This window comes from Microtus oregoni, unplaced genomic scaffold, assembly GCF_018167655.1.
Source record: "Microtus oregoni isolate MIOR12 unplaced genomic scaffold, Mior012 000048F_ref0000485, whole genome shotgun sequence".
Taxonomy (NCBI): Eukaryota; Metazoa; Chordata; class Mammalia; order Rodentia; family Cricetidae; genus Microtus; species Microtus oregoni.
The window spans coordinates 2,823,382-2,839,470 of record NW_024543222.1 but is presented as its reverse complement, the minus strand read 5'-3'; the positions used below and the strand labels follow the sequence as shown (position 1 = coordinate 2,839,470).

General features: G+C 52.6%; 1 protein-coding gene across 1 annotated transcript in view; it reads left to right on the top strand.

The window, feature by feature from the left end:
- Nucleotides 1-16,089, top strand: part of Septin9 (septin 9) — a 161,414-nt gene that overhangs the window by 6,998 nt on the left and 138,327 nt on the right. Inside the window, exon 2 of the mRNA XM_041635759.1 lies at nt 11,308-11,364. Within this exon, the coding sequence (XP_041491693.1) occupies nt 11,308-11,364 (57 nt within the window). The remainder of the gene's footprint in view (nt 1-11,307; nt 11,365-16,089) is intronic.

Here is a 16,089-nt window from a genome sequence, read left to right as displayed (position 1 = left end):
CCGGTACAGCATTTTATTTTATTTTTAAATATTTATTTATTTATTTATTATGTATACAATATTCTGTCTGTGTATATGTCTGCAGGCCAGAAGAGGGCACCCAACCCCATTACAGATGGTTGTGAGCCACCATGTGGTTGCTGGGAATTGAACTCAGGACCTTTGGAAGAGCAGGCAATGCTCGTAACCACTGAGCCATCTCTCCAGCCCCCCAGCATTTTATTAAGAGGTATAATGGACAGAGAGAGTTCCCCCACACTGCCTGTCACCTCCAAGTGACCCCAGGGCTGGCTTGCTGCTGAACAACTTCTACTGTCTTGATTCCCTGCTAGGACTGGCACACGAGGCTGGGTACAGTGTGGCCTCTCCATCCCTGTCACCTCCTTCATCCCTGTGGGTCATCTATTCCTTTGACCAGCCTGAGCCCAGGCATGGGGATCAATTGGCGGCTGTGCCACTTGGCAAGAGTCATCTGCTGGCTGGTTACTTTGCAGTGATTTCTTCTGGAAACTTCATTTCCTCAGGCCAGTTGGTAATGGCTTTCTGGCCTTTCCTGCCATTAACATTTGGTTCCTCTGGCCTTGGTCTCCCTGCCATTTTCCTGGTCGGTCCTTACAGGGCCTCTCTACATGCGGTCCTCTATCTCCTCCTCTCTGCGGGGACCCATGCGTGTAATCCAGTGACCCCGAGGTGAAGTGACACCGCGTGTTAGCTGCCTTCCTGTTGCTGTGACGACATGCCCAGCAAAAGACATGTAGGAAGGGCAGGGCTGATTTTGGCTCACAGCCTGAGGGTCCAGCCCATCATAGTGGGATGGAGCGGCTGGTCACACTCCATCCACAGCCAGGAGGCAGCAAGAGATGAATGCTGGCTCTCATCTCGCTTGCTCCTTTTTATGCAGTAGAACTCCAGCTTTTGGGACTGTGCGGCCCATATTCAGGGTGTATCTTCGTTCCTAAGTTAAACAACGCTGACATAGACATGGGCAGGGCAGAGAGGTGTGTCTCCCGGGTGAGTCCAAGTCCAATCAACTATTACGACTCATACTGTCTTTGGTGACTTGGGGGCACCAAGCCAGTGTGTCCCCACACACTTGGGCAGCCATACATGGCTCTCCTGTGGTGTAAGTGGCAGTGTCTGATCGCTGGTAAATCTCACTAGCCAGAGTTTTCTTCTGTGCCCATTGTCCTTCCCGGTGGTCCCTTGTCAGTTGCCTGTGCCTCTTGGGTGTGTGCACTGATCTTCAGGAGGGGTTTTGCAATGAAAGGTTTAATTCTGTGTGTGTGTATGTGCGTGTGTGTGTGCACGCATGTGCACAGGCATGAGAGAGAGAGAGAGAGAGAGAGAGAGAGAATAAAAACCGCGCACAGACATCCTCAAGGGCAAAGGTCAACCTCGGGTGTTATTTCTCAGGTGGCGTGGTGGCTTTTTTTACTTGTCAGCTTGCCTACATCTGAGATTAACTAAAATTCAAGCAGCTGGGCACTCCTGTGAGGGATTTTTTTCTTAACTAAACCATTTGAGGTGGAAATAACCACTTTTCATCCAGCCCGTTTGAGGTGGGAAGGTCCACCTTTAGTCTGGGCTGCATCTACTGGCAGCCTGCATAAAGGATACCCAGGAGGGAGCCCTTTGCCTGCTTCTCTTCTCCTCTCTTGCTGGCGAGTCCTTTCCTTCACTGGCCATAGAGCCTGCTTCTCTGGGATTCTGGTGTATGCTGAAGACCAGCGGAGACGTCCAGCCTTACGGATTGAAAAACTCCTGGATTCTTGGGCCTTCCCTTGGTAGACAGCCATTGCTTTCTTTCTTTCTTTCTTTCTTTCTTTCTTTCTTTCCTTTTCTTTTCTTTTTTCGAGATAGGGTTTCTCTGTATATCCCTGGCTGTCCTGGAACTCTATAGCAATCTGGCCTTGAACTCAGAGATTTGCCTGCCTCTGCCCTCCTGAGTGTTGGGTTTAAAGCCATGTGCCACCACCGCCTGACTTTATTATTTTTTATTATGTGTGTTTATATCTGTCTCTCTGTGCGTTAGTACACATAAGTGTTAATGCCAACAGAGGCCGGGTGAACCAGATCCTCCCCACCCAGTTAGAGGTGTGGGCCATCATCCAGTGTGGGTGCTGGGACCTGCACTTGGGTCCTTGGTGAGAGCAGTAAGCCCTCGTAAGCACTAAGACATCTCTGAGGCTGGCCAGTGAGCCCCAGGGACCCTCCTGTTTCTGCCTCCCTGGTACTAGGATTTCAACGTACGCTGCTGTCCAAACCCAAGTGCTCATACTTGTGTGTCAAGCAGTTGATCAACTAACTGGGCCGTCTCCCCTGCAGCCCCTGGAATGCCTTTCAATATAGATGACGGGAAGAACTAAAAAGCCAAATAGGAAATAAAATCCAAATTGTGTGTTTAAACACTAATTTTTTTCTTTTAGATGTATCTATTTTGTTTTATGTTCATGAGGGTTTTGTGTGCATTGCATGAGTGCCTGGTGCTCTCAGTGGTCAGAGGAGCCCTGGATTCCCTGGAACTATAGTTGTAGGTGGTTGTGAGCTGTTATGTCTGTGCAGGTAACTGAACCCCGGTCCTCTGTAAGAAGAGCCAGTGCTCTTCTTAACCACTGAGCTGACTCTCCAGCTCTCTTAAACAGTTCTTTAAGAGAACATAAGGTAGGACTTATGAGGGCTGGGATTCATGAAGGTCAGTGCCTGAGCCCCCGCCCTCGGTTCCCTCGCCAGCACACGGTAGCAACAGAAATGCTGGGGCAGTTTCCAGTTTGCGATTCTGCTCACTTGTTTCACCTTGAGCCCCGGACACACTCTGTATTACTGGTTGGTTTGGAATTCTGAGCCGACCTCTTGCCTCTGCCTGCTGAGAGCAGGGATCACCTGCAGTTTAGATTGTGCCTTTGAAACAGCTATTAAGTATCGGAAGTATCACAGAATCTAGAAGAGTATCATTTAGCCTGTCACCTCTCCAAAGTAACATTTTTGTGACTTTCTTTTGGCTCTGCTTCTGCACCAAAACCTGTGTTTCCTTTTCTGTGGAGAGAAGAGAAAGTTAAGTCTTTCTGAGTGGCCACATCTTTTTCCTTTTCTTCCTCCTCTCCCCCTTCCTACCTTCTCCTTCCCCTCCTCTTACAGGCCCCCCCCCCCATCTTTTCAGGGGGTTTGAGACAGACTCTTACTTTATAGTCCAGGCTGGACTGGAATTTAAGATTGTGTCCTAAGGGCCAGTGTTTAAGGTTTGCGCCACCATGTCAGATGGAAGTTTTTATTTATTTCGTTGGCTGAGATTCCTACAGAAGGAGAGAAGGGGATGAGGGGGGTGCGTGTATGTGCGTGTTCCTGCCTGTGGGAGTGGATGGCCTTGTGACTGGAGGCCACAAACTGACCTTGAGAATGGTTCCTCAGTTGCTGTCTACCTTGCTTTTGAGGCAGAGTCTCTCATTGGCCTGGAATTCATCCATTAATCTAGACTGGCTGTCCAGTGCCTCCCAGGATCCTCCTGTCTCCACCTCCTCAGTGCTGGGATTACAACTGCACACCAGCTGAGTATGGATGCCGGGATGTGGGCACAGGGGATCTGAACTCGGGTCCTTGTGTTTGTGCAGCGAGAGCTCTATACCAGCTGAGCCATCTCTCTAGGCCTGGGGGTGCAGATTTGTGGAGAGTCAGTAGTGGGTGCAGTTTTTCTGTGCTGCCCTGGCAGCGTGAGTCCAGTCAAGAGCCAGTAGCACTAGAGAACAAACGTGTGTCATCATCAGATCTGTCCCCCCTGCTCTTGTGATCAGAGCTCCATCTCTGACTCAGGCTGCAGGAGAACAGAACCCTCTGTGTGTAGTTCCTCCCCTGGCGGATGGGATGGCTTCTCCAAGACTGCTCTCTCCTGGCTCTCAGCGTTTCAAATCCTGCCCCTCCCTACCGCCCGGGGGGTTCTGGCGACGAGAGCTGCAGAATATCGCGGTGTCTATGATTTTGGATTATGTACTGGAGGTGGAACTGGATCCAGAAGTGGAGAGAGAATTCCTGGGCTCCATTTCTGCCTCGGGATGCTGAGCCATAACCGAGCTGCACATGGAAACAACTGGGTATGCCATAAGCATCAGTGCCAAGTGGAATAGCTTTCTATTCCACTGAGCTGAGCCGCTCCTGCAGGAGTCCCCAGACCACCGCTTCCATTCAGAGCTCCACGGGAGAGTTCTGACACTAGATTCCAGGGCCCACCCTCAGCTGTGGGGGACTTGAGCAAAAGGAACTTCTGCAGTAGGAGCTAAAGCCACCAAGGGGGCAGAACCTGTTGCTGGGAACACCTTTCAAGGCAGAGAAGGGGAGAAACTCCTTGGCTGTCTCTTGTACTCAGCACCTCCTAGGGTCTCTCTGGTTGAACCCAGCCTAAACCCAGTAGATCTGAGGTCCCTGCCCTGTAGTCTGTAAGACATCAGCTTGGGCACACCAAAGAGTGCCCGGAGGTTCTAAGAAGGGTGATTCTAGGAGACCAGGACAGGGTGTATGGAGAAAAGCTGTGTCCTCTTGTTCCTGTACACCTGTCCCCCAACATTGCTTCGTGGTGTTTGAGAAGCAGGATGGCCCTGTTTCTGGCGTCAGCCACTTCATTCCGCTTGCTCTACCACCGCATTCTCGCTCCCCCTTTGCTCTAAGTGGGAAAGTCAGGCTGCAAGGTTAGTGTCCTCTCCGTGTGGACTCAGTTGTCCTCGTAAGTCTCAGTCACTGCTCTGCCGCTGAGACACCGTGGCCATGGCAATGCTCATAAAGAAAAGCATCTAACTGGGGTCTTGGTTACAGTTTCGGAGGGTGAGTCCGTTGTTATCATGGTGGGGAACATGGCCGCACACAGGCAGACATGGTGCTGGGGAAGGGGCTGAGAGCTTTACATCCTGATCCACAGGCAGCAGGCGGAGAGACACTGGGTCTGGCCTGGGCTTTTGAAACCTCAATGCTCACCCTCAGTGATGCAGCTCTTCTGACAAGGCCACACCTCCTAATCTTTCCCAAACAGTTCACCAACTGGGGACCAGGCATTCAAACATATGAGCGTGTGGGGGCCATCTTCATCCAAACTGCCACACCCGGCTCTCCCCCAAGTTCCACAGTGAAGTCTTAACCCTCAGTGGGACTATCTGGATATGCAGCCCCCAAGGGGAGGTGATTGAGTCCATAGAGCCAGCATCCTTATGAGAGGGGGAGGAGACACCAGAGTCCACATCAGGTGTGTCAAAAGGACCACAGGACAACAAGGTGATGAAGAGACTCCACAGGAAACCAGTTCCAGCTGCGTGCTGGTCTTACACGTTTGGTCTCCTGAATTGTGGGGGAATTGAAGTTCTGTTACCCTCAACCCCCAGTCTGGGCGTTCTGACACACTTGAGCACCTGAGATAGAGTCTGAATAGGATATGGTCATGTTGTGAAATGCCAGCTCGCCAGACCTTTTTCCTGTGTAGTCCAGACTGGCCTTGGGTTCATAGGGATCCTCTAGCCTCAGCCTTCAGAGTGTGTGGGGACCACAGGCATGAGTCACCTCGCCCAGCTTAACGTCAAGGAACAGTGAGGTCATCCTAAGTCTGTCTCGTATTTGGGTGATTTGTATGTTACAAATTTGCATTTTGCATTAATAAACTGTTGCATTTACTACAACTTGATAGTAGCAGCGAGCCTCTCCGGTGACTGTGTTCTCGCATATGCTTGCTGGAGCCTAGAACTGGAAGGTCACTGTCATGAGACAGTGGCTGCCCAGTGGACTAGAATGTGTATCATTCTCCAGGCATGAGAGGAACTCGCAGACTCCAGGGGAGCTTGCTCCACAGTCACTGCGGGTGCTTTGAAGTGGGCCTCCATGACAGGGAGAAAGATGTCACTGTCCCACCCCAGAGCAGGGGTTCTTGCCTGGGGTGTGACTAAACCTCAGGGGATCTGGATGCCCTGGAGGGCTGCTGGTCACAGGACTCCGGAGCTGGCTGGACTCAGCTGATGCTGGATTTTCCTCTCAGTCTGTCTGTCTGTCTCCAGTGTTGCTTCAACCCCGCTCCAGCCGCTGTGCTGGCTTTGGGGACTTGTGGTCCCTGCTGGTGACTATCTGTTGTATTCCAGTGGTTTTCTGGGGACAGGGCCTCCTGAGAGGGCTTACCGTGCTGACTTCTGTAGTTCTTGGTGGCCGATCATTGCATGGTCACTAAGGCTCCAGAGAAGCAGGCCTGAACAACTCATAGCTTCGCCTCCCTCCTTGGTAATGCCTGCCTGAGGGCCACTAAAGGCCAGCCGTCGCCAAGCCAAGCATGAAGCAGCAGTCTTTCTGCTCATCTGTCGCTACCAACCCGCCGCATCTCAGATGGGTTAAGTTTGAATTCTTGAGGATTGATCCAGGGCCACGGCTCAGTCAGTAAAGCGTTTGTCACATAAACATGACGACCTGGGTTATCACCAGCACCACATAAAAAAGTACCGCGGTGACCTGTGCCTGCCATCCTGATGCTGAGGAGCTCGAGACAAGTGAGTCCCTGGGCTCACTGGCTAGACAGCCTAACCAAACTGAGAAGCCCCTAGTTCCGGTGAGAGATCCTGTCTGTCTCAGAAAACAAGGTGGATGGCTGCCTAGGAGTGAGGTGGTCCTCTGGCCTCCACATGTGCACCCGTGAAGGACTGGTGTTTAGTATAAGAATGTCCCCCAAACACTTGGAATATACTTACACCTGAGAGGTGGTTTGCCTCACAACCGAGATTCAAGTTCAGCGAGGCAGCCTGTATTTTACACAACAACCTCAGCTGGGAGAGCAGCAGGAATCCAGACATTCACTGGGTCCTGACTTGTGTGATGGGTGTGACCGCCTCACAGCTGGAACGCCTGCCTCCTGGAACACACTGGACTCCTGTTCCTCATCTGTGAGATAGACACCTTTGCTGGCTTGACATTGAGCGAGGTCCCTTGTATACTCATCTCCTTGTGTGGTGCCTGGGGCAGCAGTGATGCCTGGTGTCTTCACCCAGCCGCATCCTGTTGATATGGAAACCATGCCTCCAAACGCCAACACCACACACACACACACACACACACACACACACACACACACACCACAAATCCACACAGTAAGAGCCACAGATTTTCTTTGATTTTTAAAAACTTTATTTAATTTTATGTATGAGTGCTCTCTGCATGTACACCTGCGTGCCAGAAGAGGGCATCAGATCCCATTGTAGATGGTCGTAAGCCACCCTCTGGGTGCTGGGAATTGAACTCAGGATCTCTGGAAGAGCAGCCAGGGCTCTTAACCCCTGAGCCATCTCTCCAGCCCCAGCTACAGATTCTAAAGACACAACACTGCCTCTGGTGGTGGGGTCTGGTCTTGCAGCTGGGCCCTCATGGTAAGCGCTAACCCCCACAGACCAAGGGCACTTCTTTTTGGTTGGCATTTTGTAGTGGATGAGCGGTTTGCCTCGCATGGCCTGCCAGACAAGAAGCAGGCCCTTCCCTCTACAGAGGAAATAGATACAGGGCCGGGATCTCCTGGTCTAAAGACCGGGCCTCTGGTGAGACAGTGTTTGATCTGTGCCCTCGCCGTCCCCAGCCCTTACTTTTGTGGAGGAAGAAGCTGTAGTTTGAGTCATGTTGCTACAGAACAAGGTCCTCCAGGCAAAACAACCACCACCATCACCAGACTGGCTGTGTCTGCTTCCAGGAGGGCCTGTTGACTGTTGACTGACCTTTCCTCACAGGACAGACTGGGGAAGGTCACTGGACCTTCACCAGAAATTCCAGCTGCCCCTCCCAGCCACTTTTATGAAAGTCTGTGCTAAATCACGTGGCCTTTTGGTGGGGCAGCGCCAGGGTATACAGGCTGAGGGAGGCCGACAAGGCTCAGAGCCATCCTCTGTGCTGGGCAGAGACTTTCCAGTGTGGTTGCTTTGACCAATAAACCCATTGGTTTATCCTGCCGGTGGTGGTTGGGGGACTTAGGCTTGTCAATGGGCTTAGGAGGAGGAGATTGTCTTATGTCTCCCCAGGTATGGTGGTTTGAATGATAAACGTCCCCCATGATCTCCAGCATTTGAACACCAGCCAGCGGCGCTGTTTGGCGAGGTCATGGGGAGGGGCAGCCTTGCTGGAGGAAGTGTGTCATGGGGGCGGGAGGCAGATTCAGAGAGCAGAAGACATCATGGTACTTCACGCACTGCTCTGCCTCTTCCTTATGGTTGGAGTATGGCTTCTCGGCTTCCACCATGGCCTCTATGCCTGCCGCTTGCTGTCACGCCTCCCCGTCATTCTGGACTCTCATTCCTCTGAAACCGGAAGCCAACACAAGTGCCCTCTTCCTTAAGTTGCTTCCGGCGACTTATCATGAGAACAGAAAAATAGCTAATACCTCAGGGAGGGAATTCTCACAGATTTACAGCCAGAGGGTGGGCAGAAGCCCTGGGCTGGCAGAGAGGCTCTTCAGGGCCTCTCAGCCCCAAAGCTTCATAGTGCACCACTTAGTCCCAGATTCAGAGGCCAAGGGCACATGCGGGTTGGGGGGGGGGGTTATGGACAGACAGAGAGTAGCTCCTCAGCTCCATCTCTGCTGAAGACAAGCCCTGAGTAGTTGCTGGTGACATCCCTAGAATCTGTACTCCAGGCCCACCTGCAGCCCTCAATGCTGGTTGGGCTTCTCACACCTGATAGCAAACAAGCCGCTGACCTAGGTGTGAGCTGGAGCCCCCATTCCAGGTCCCGAGGGGAAGGGCTACCTGCATTCTGTCTTGCTTTTCTGAGACAAAGTATCTCACTGATTTGCTGAGGCTGCCTGGTCAGGGAGCCCCAGAGTCAGTTTCTGCCTGTGCTGGTTATGTTCTGTTACACAGGCTTTTTCACGTGGGTCTTGGGATCAAACTCAGGTCCTTATGCTCTTGCGAAGCAGTTTATAGATTGAACTATTTCTCCAGTTCTTCTTGTCTGTAAACCTTAATGGGCCAGAGGAAGAGTCTAGTGGTGCCCCCTTTAACCTGGAAGCTGTTAGTGGATGAAGTCACTGTACCTGGGAGGTCTGATCTGCAGCCAGGCCTTATTCTCGGAGAACTCCGGTCACTTGCTCTGGGCTGACTCCAGATGGCAGGTTTCGTGTGTCGCTGCTCCTTCTGAATCTTCTTCATTTTAAAGTCACATAAAAATAACTCAATTCTCTGCTGGATCATAGTCCTTGGCTGCCTTTGACACAGGCCTGTGGGAGGAGGTCCAAGCCAGAGCCATTCCCGGTCTGGGGTTCCTTCCAGGACCATGCCTAGGCCTGGGTTGCAGAAGACCCTCAGCCCCTCCTGGTCAGCAGCCTTCTTTGTGGCTTCTCTGGCAGGGTCGCCTAGCAGGGATGCCCATTTTAGGAAGTCAGAAAATCAAACAGCATAAAGAAAATAAAAACTTTGCCCCAGAAACCCAAAAACATGCTGTTTTCCCAGTTGGGTTTGGGGAGAAGGGATCACATGCCCCGGGTTGCTTAACTCACTCAGATCCTCTTGTATTTCTGTCTGAAGCCAGAGGGCAGGTAGTCAGTGTGGGTGTTGAGCTGGCCCAGAGGAAGGACAGGGCACCCTCTGTCCCCAGCATCCCCTGCATAACTGTCTCATCCGGAAGTGACTCAGGCCACAGGAATGTCCAATGCCGCCCTTTTTGGCTGACTATTCCTTACCCCAGTTTCTATCTTGGGGACTCAGTGGCTGTGTACCAGTGCTAGGTGGTCCTGGACCTGGGTGGTGCCTCCTAGGAGTTTCTTGACTGACTCCATGGGGGTGGGAAAAGGTGGTGCTGATGGCATTCATCCACAGACACGGTGTCGCTCATCCGGTGTGGATGGGCTGTTGATGGTGGTGAGGTACCCACACTTTAACACACTCAGGAGAAGATTTTCTCTCCACTTCTCCTCTGTGTCCCTGGGCACCTCACCTAAATCACAGTCCTAGTCCGGAAGGTGTGTCTGTTCCAGGGACCGGTTCTAAGTTTCCTTACAAACCCCATTTACCTGTTCATTCATCTGCCTACCCATCCATCCATCCGTCCCATCTATCTACTCACTTATTTAACCATCCACCCATTCACCTACAAGTCCATCTGCTTATCCATCTATTCCCCCCATCCATCTTCCTAACCATACATCCTCTTCCTGGGAGACTGGCCAGGAATTACTGACTAGGTGAGTGGTTGAACAGACAGATAGATGGATAGATGGGTGAACGGATGAGTGGTGTAAAAATGTAGGAGTCTAAAGAGAAGCTGTCCTCTTTGACTAACAGCCAGGATGTGTTTCAGATGGCTGAGGGCACAGGGAAGTGCCTAGGTCTAGCCTAGGTGACCATCTTGCTGTTCGGGATGGGCGGGATAGCCTCTCTGGCCTAGGTTGGTGTGTCCCTCGTGACTATCTGAAGGATAGTTATGTGGCATTTAAGAGGGTCACTCCCTGAACACCGTGATCTGGTTATGGTAAGGTGGCAACATGGGTTCTTGAGTTTGCTCCTCTTGGCAGCCCCTGCGTGTGCTCAGCTTAGCACCTCACCAAGTCCTCAAGCTAAGGCTTGCCCACCACAAGACTCTGCAACAAGAGAGTGCCAGCCAAGGGGCACCTGTGGCTGGAGGCAGAGTGTGGCGGAGACTTAGCGGATCCAGACTCGCCTATGTTCCCTCTTGGGGCAGAGAGAGAGCATCCCACCTTCCCTCAATGCAGTCTGGAGGGAGGATGACTTGGAGGAAGAATGGAGCTTCTGGTCCTTGTGTCTGGGGAAACTCTATTGATTGAGCGGGTGTGAGTTTTTTTTTTTTTTTTTAAGACAATGTTTCTCTATAGTCTTGATTGCCCTGGTCATCCTGGGACTCACTCTGTAGACCAGGCTGACCTTGAACTCAGAGATCTGCCTCTGCCTTCCAAGAGTTGAGATTGAAGGGCTATGCCACCACCACCCAGCCAGGTATGGGCCTAAGGGGTTGGTCCAGGTCTAGCGCTAGCCCCTTTCCATCAGCAATCCGCACTGTGAGGATATTTGACCTGGACCCAGACATGGAATCTCACTATGGTTCCAGCTTCTGGTTGCTCTGTGGCCCCAGACAGGTTACCCTGAGACTCAGCTCTCTGATCTGCACAATGGGTCCTGTGTCAGTTGTGTGAAGTATCCAGGTGGGTGGCTGTCATCGTTCTGAGGGACAGGTGGAGACCTGTCTGGGTTTATTTGGTTCTGCAGCCCGTGGCAGGTGCAGAAGTGGGGATACTCCCGTGTTTGCCACCCACCAGGAGACGGAGCCTGGCGGCCTTGTGTGACCTTTTCTCTTTGTTTCTTCCTGTAGGAGTCACGCGGACCTCCAGCGGCCGCCTACGGAGGCTTGCGGATCCCACGGGCCCAGGTAAGCTGCTCGCACGCACACATCTTGGCCGCCTTTGAGACCTGACTCCCCATATGACTTTCCTGGCGGGGTAAATCCCCTTGCTGTGGTGCCTGTATTTGATGTTTCTATGCAGGTAGCCAGACTAGGGTCTGCCACAGCTTGCCCACCACAGATAGCCACCCCCAGGCACAGGATAGAGAAGTAAGGAAGTGGGCAGAGCAGGGTGACCTTATTTGCGGTGAATAAATCGTAGAAGGGTGTCTTTGACTGTGGCCCATTCAGTGTCTGTGGACAGCTCCAGCAGTGGGCTGTTGGTACAGGGAGGGGGGTGTCACGTGCTGTTCTTTCTGCTTCTTCTGAGTGTTCAAACTTCTCCCCAATAACCGTTGGAGGAGAAGAGACAAACGGGCCCTTGTTAGGGCTCTGGGATCACCTGGGAAGGAATTTCCTCTCCGAAGCGTGCAGGAGATTTTGTTGGTGGCCAGAGATGATGGGACCCGTTTCCGTAGCAAATGATACCCTTTTGAGGTCATGTTCTCATCTACGCAAGTGCGTTGGGGGCTAGCTGGGGTGAACAGAGGAGATACATGGGCAGAGAATAGGTAGTTACTGCAGACAGGGGCAGACATCGTCATGAGACACCAAAGGAAACCCACAGTGACAAATTGTCATCAACACTACCCCAAGAGCCAAGCTCTTCAGTCCCAACCCCACGGAGGACTCCCTCCAGGCAGGGAGCGGCCAGGGACAAGGGCATCCCACCACCTGGGCCCGCTGCCAGAGGAACACTCCGCTGGTTGGACGATCTTGCTTTGTGTTGTGGGGAGGGTGGCCAGGAGCCACGTGTGCCCATCGGCCATCGAAATGGAGGCTTTAGGTGTTGGTTTGCACAGAATTTACTTTCAATGAAATCCAACATAAATTGTTATATAAATTTGTAGCTATGGAAACAGACTATTCTGGACCAACCAGGGCTGCCCAAGGTTCCAGAATTCTAAGCATCCCCAAGGCTGTGTTACTTCTCCTAGCTCCATCTTCTGAGTGTGGCCTGGCCGAGGGTGACTGGCTCTTCGCAGGGTGCAATGGTGACGTCAGGGATGGCGCTGGGCTTAGCATGTGTGTGACGTAGATGGTGTGCCAATGTGGCCCTGGGGTTGAGTACGTGTGTGATGTGGATGGTGTAACCAGTCTGGTGCTGAGTGCCATGTGTGATGAGTCTGGGTGTCGGGAGTGGAGGGTGATGCCCCAGCTGGAGGTGGCTGGGCCGCTGAGCAATTCAGCGGTTAAGAGGCACCCCGCCCACCGTAGCCTCGAGACCCACTAACCACTAGCCAGCCCTGCTACTGCTGTGTGTCTGGACGCCTTGTGCTTGGGGCCCCTTGCTTTGCTCTGCTCTGCTTCTCCCTCTTCTTGTTGGCCACCTTGACCCAAAGGGTTGGAGATAGGCGGCATTTAGGGGTTCAGGTCTTGGAGAGTTGGTACCCTTGGGCTGCATACATGAGGTCTTCCTCTGCTGTTGCCTCCCCAGGCTCAGGCCAGCCAGTTCTGTGCCGTCAGCACTTGGCAGCCTGGACTTGCTCGGCTTGGAAGCCTAAGGCATAATTTGCAGGAGCCTGAGGCTGCGAGCAGTGATCTAGTTTTGCATGGGGTCTGCCTGCTGACACACACAGTCTTCCCCAGGGCCTCTGCCGGCTCCCGTGGGACACCCATTCCTGTTCTCATCTCATCTCTGAGGCCTGCCTCCCTGCTGCTGTGACCCCAGAAGGGTTCTCTGCCAGACCCCAGGTCCCTACTTGGGACCCCCCTTTGCCCCTGTCTTCTTTCTAACCTTGGTCACACACCCTAGCTGGTCTCCTGTCCAGGACATTTTGTTTGCTTCCCTGGGGAGAAATGGGGACTGTTGGGTCCATTTTCTGTTCTTTCTGAGTTGTTTAGGTCTGGGCACAAGTTACAGTCTCTTATCTCAGGTGACATCTGCAATAAAGCTTTGCATTTTCTCACTTTCCATATTTATTTATTTGTATTTTTGTGGTACTTGGAATTGGACCTAGGACCTTGTGCATATTAGACAGAAGTACCAACATTAATCTCATTAATTAAAAAAAGAACAGCCATGGTGGTTCATGCCCAATAATCCCCATGCTTGGGAGTCTGAGAGGAAGAACTGCCTTAGCCTGGCCACACAGTTTTCAGGCTAGCCCGGCTTTTTTTTTTTTTTTTTTGAGACCGTCTCAAAAGCATCCCAGACCAGCTCAGTGTGGTGGTACATGGCTGTTATCCCAGCATTTGGGAGGTAGAAACTGGGGGATCAGGAGTTCAAGGTCATCATTATCTGCCTAGTGAATTCAAGGTCAGCCTGGGCTATGTGAAACCCCCACCTCAACAAAACAACAATTGATTATAAGGAATAAGATACCCAAACACAGAGTTGCCCACCAGCCATCTCTAGCAGTGAGATGTTGCAGGGTACCCAAGTCTCCAGGAAATCTTCCCCTCACTGTATTCCTGCCAGGGTGACTGTGGAACCAGAATATAGCCTAGGTTTGGGATATCTATGTTTTGCTTCTGGATAGTCTACCTCCCCTGTATACTAACATCATCACATAATTGCATATCCCCTGTATACTACCAGTGTCACATAATTGTTGGCTGTTTGCTTATGTCGCAGCTTTTAGGGGTTAGGTTGGACTGTGGAAGCCCTCGTGGCTTTGGCTCGCCGATTCTTCCTGAGAGCCAGCCAGTAGTTTGTCTACCCTTTGCCCTGCTGGGCTTCTAAAGATCTTTTCTCTGCTACCCACCCTGCTGGGAAGGCTCTTCCGCACACCTCCTTAGGTGGGGGATGGGATGAACTGATACTCACCTGCCCTTCTGGACGTTGCTACAATACCCTTCCCAGTGGTCTGTTCTCCCACCCTTGTCTCCTTCCTATGCTCCAAGCGGCCTGCCTGGGCTGACTGCCTTCATCGACCTTTGCCCTGGTTCCCACGGCTCACACAGCACTTCCTGGGCTGACTCGGGGCGTCTCTACCTCAGCCCCAAATCCCTGGAGCCTTCTGTGCCATCTGGTGTGTGCTGGGAGCCTGCTTCTGCATTCCAGTACCTCCGAGGTCTGTGGCTTTGTGTCTGATCCCGCCATCGGTTGACTCATCTCTAAGATGCTTGTCTTTGCGGACGTCATCGGCCAATTACTTTGAGATAAGGTCATTCCAAGCTACCAAGTCCAGGGACTGGAGGAGAAGCCACAGGAAGGTGAAGCCAGGGGTAGGGACTAGAGTACTCCAGTCATAAGATGGCCTGAGAAGTGGCCAGGAACAGCTCCCCCTTGCTGCCCTTCAGGAAACGTGGCTTGCCTGCACTCTGATTTTGGACTTCTGGCTTCAAAGCCGCGAGAGAAGAGAGTTCCAATGTGTGAAGTGCCCCCATTTGTGGATTCGCGACACGGAGTCACTTAGCACTCGGACACCTTCCTGTCTGTCCTGGACAGATGTCCCTCCCGTGAAAGGGTCTCTCCCTGACATACTGTGTGGGGACACTGATGTGAGGAGATGGGAAAGGCTCCCCCAACGGCTGTGCTCTGCCTCCCTTGGTTGGTGCCCCAGGCTCCCTTTGATCCCTACACACCCCTCGTTAGGGAAGCCACCTTGCTCCCAGGCACGCTTGTTTGTAACCAATTGTCAACTGCTGCCACCCCTAGAAGGGGCCCTGTCCTACGTGTCCTGTTGTTTCTCAGGGTGTGTGTCCTGCTGTCCTGGGTGGGTGGGGGAGCTACTGTGGATGTGAGCATTGACAGCCGGTGACCCTGTGCCAGGCCATGTTAACTGTGTGCCACCTGAAGGGAGCGGGTGGAGGGAGAGGTCGCAGAGGGCCTTGCCTCTGGGCTCCTGTGGGCACCTCTGGTTCATCCCTTCTGCCCCGACCCAGTGGTTCCCCACGCCCGCTTTTCTTCAATGCCTGAGCCTCACCGCCTGTTCAGAGAGGTTTCTATTTCTGTGTTAAAACGCCGTGGCTAAAAGCAGCTTGGGGAGGAAAGGGTTTATTTTACCTCACAGATTCTAGTCCATCACAGAAGGAAGTCAGGGCAGGAACCCAAGGCCGGCACTGACGCAGGGCCCATGGAGGATGCTTACTGGCTTGCACAGCCTGTTTCTTACAGCACCCAGGACCACCTGCCCATAGTGATCTGAGCCCAATCATGTCAATCATTAATCAAGAAGTGCCCCCACAGGCTCGCCTACAGCCCGTCTGATGGAGCCCTTCTCTCAGCTGGGGTTTCCTCTTCCCAGATGTGTCTAAATTTGTCAAGTTGACACAAACGAGGCAGGATACTACCTACCCAAATCCTCAATGAGGCCAGGAGATTCACATCAGCCTTGGCCTCTGCCTCTTCGCCCCACACAGGCCAATCCCTGACTGTTTGCCCTCTGGGGACCCTAGGTGAGCCGACCATGTTTTGGGCCACGTCCCTATCTCCACTGTCTCCTCAGACCCCTGATTGCTCTTCCTCTTGCAGTTTCCTCCCTGTGCATAGCTGAGTTCCTGGTACCAAGTACCACGTCTGTGCCAGGGAGCAGCCTAGACCCCCTGGGTAGTCACCTCTGCCTGGGCTGCTAGCCTGCTCGCTTCTCCTCTGCAGGAGCTTTCTCTGGAAAATGGCTTCCATGTCTTGCTGGTTCTAAGCTGGCCTTGCCTGTTACGTTTAGTTAGGAGATGCCCATGGCCATTCTGTCCCCTATGCAAGGGGCA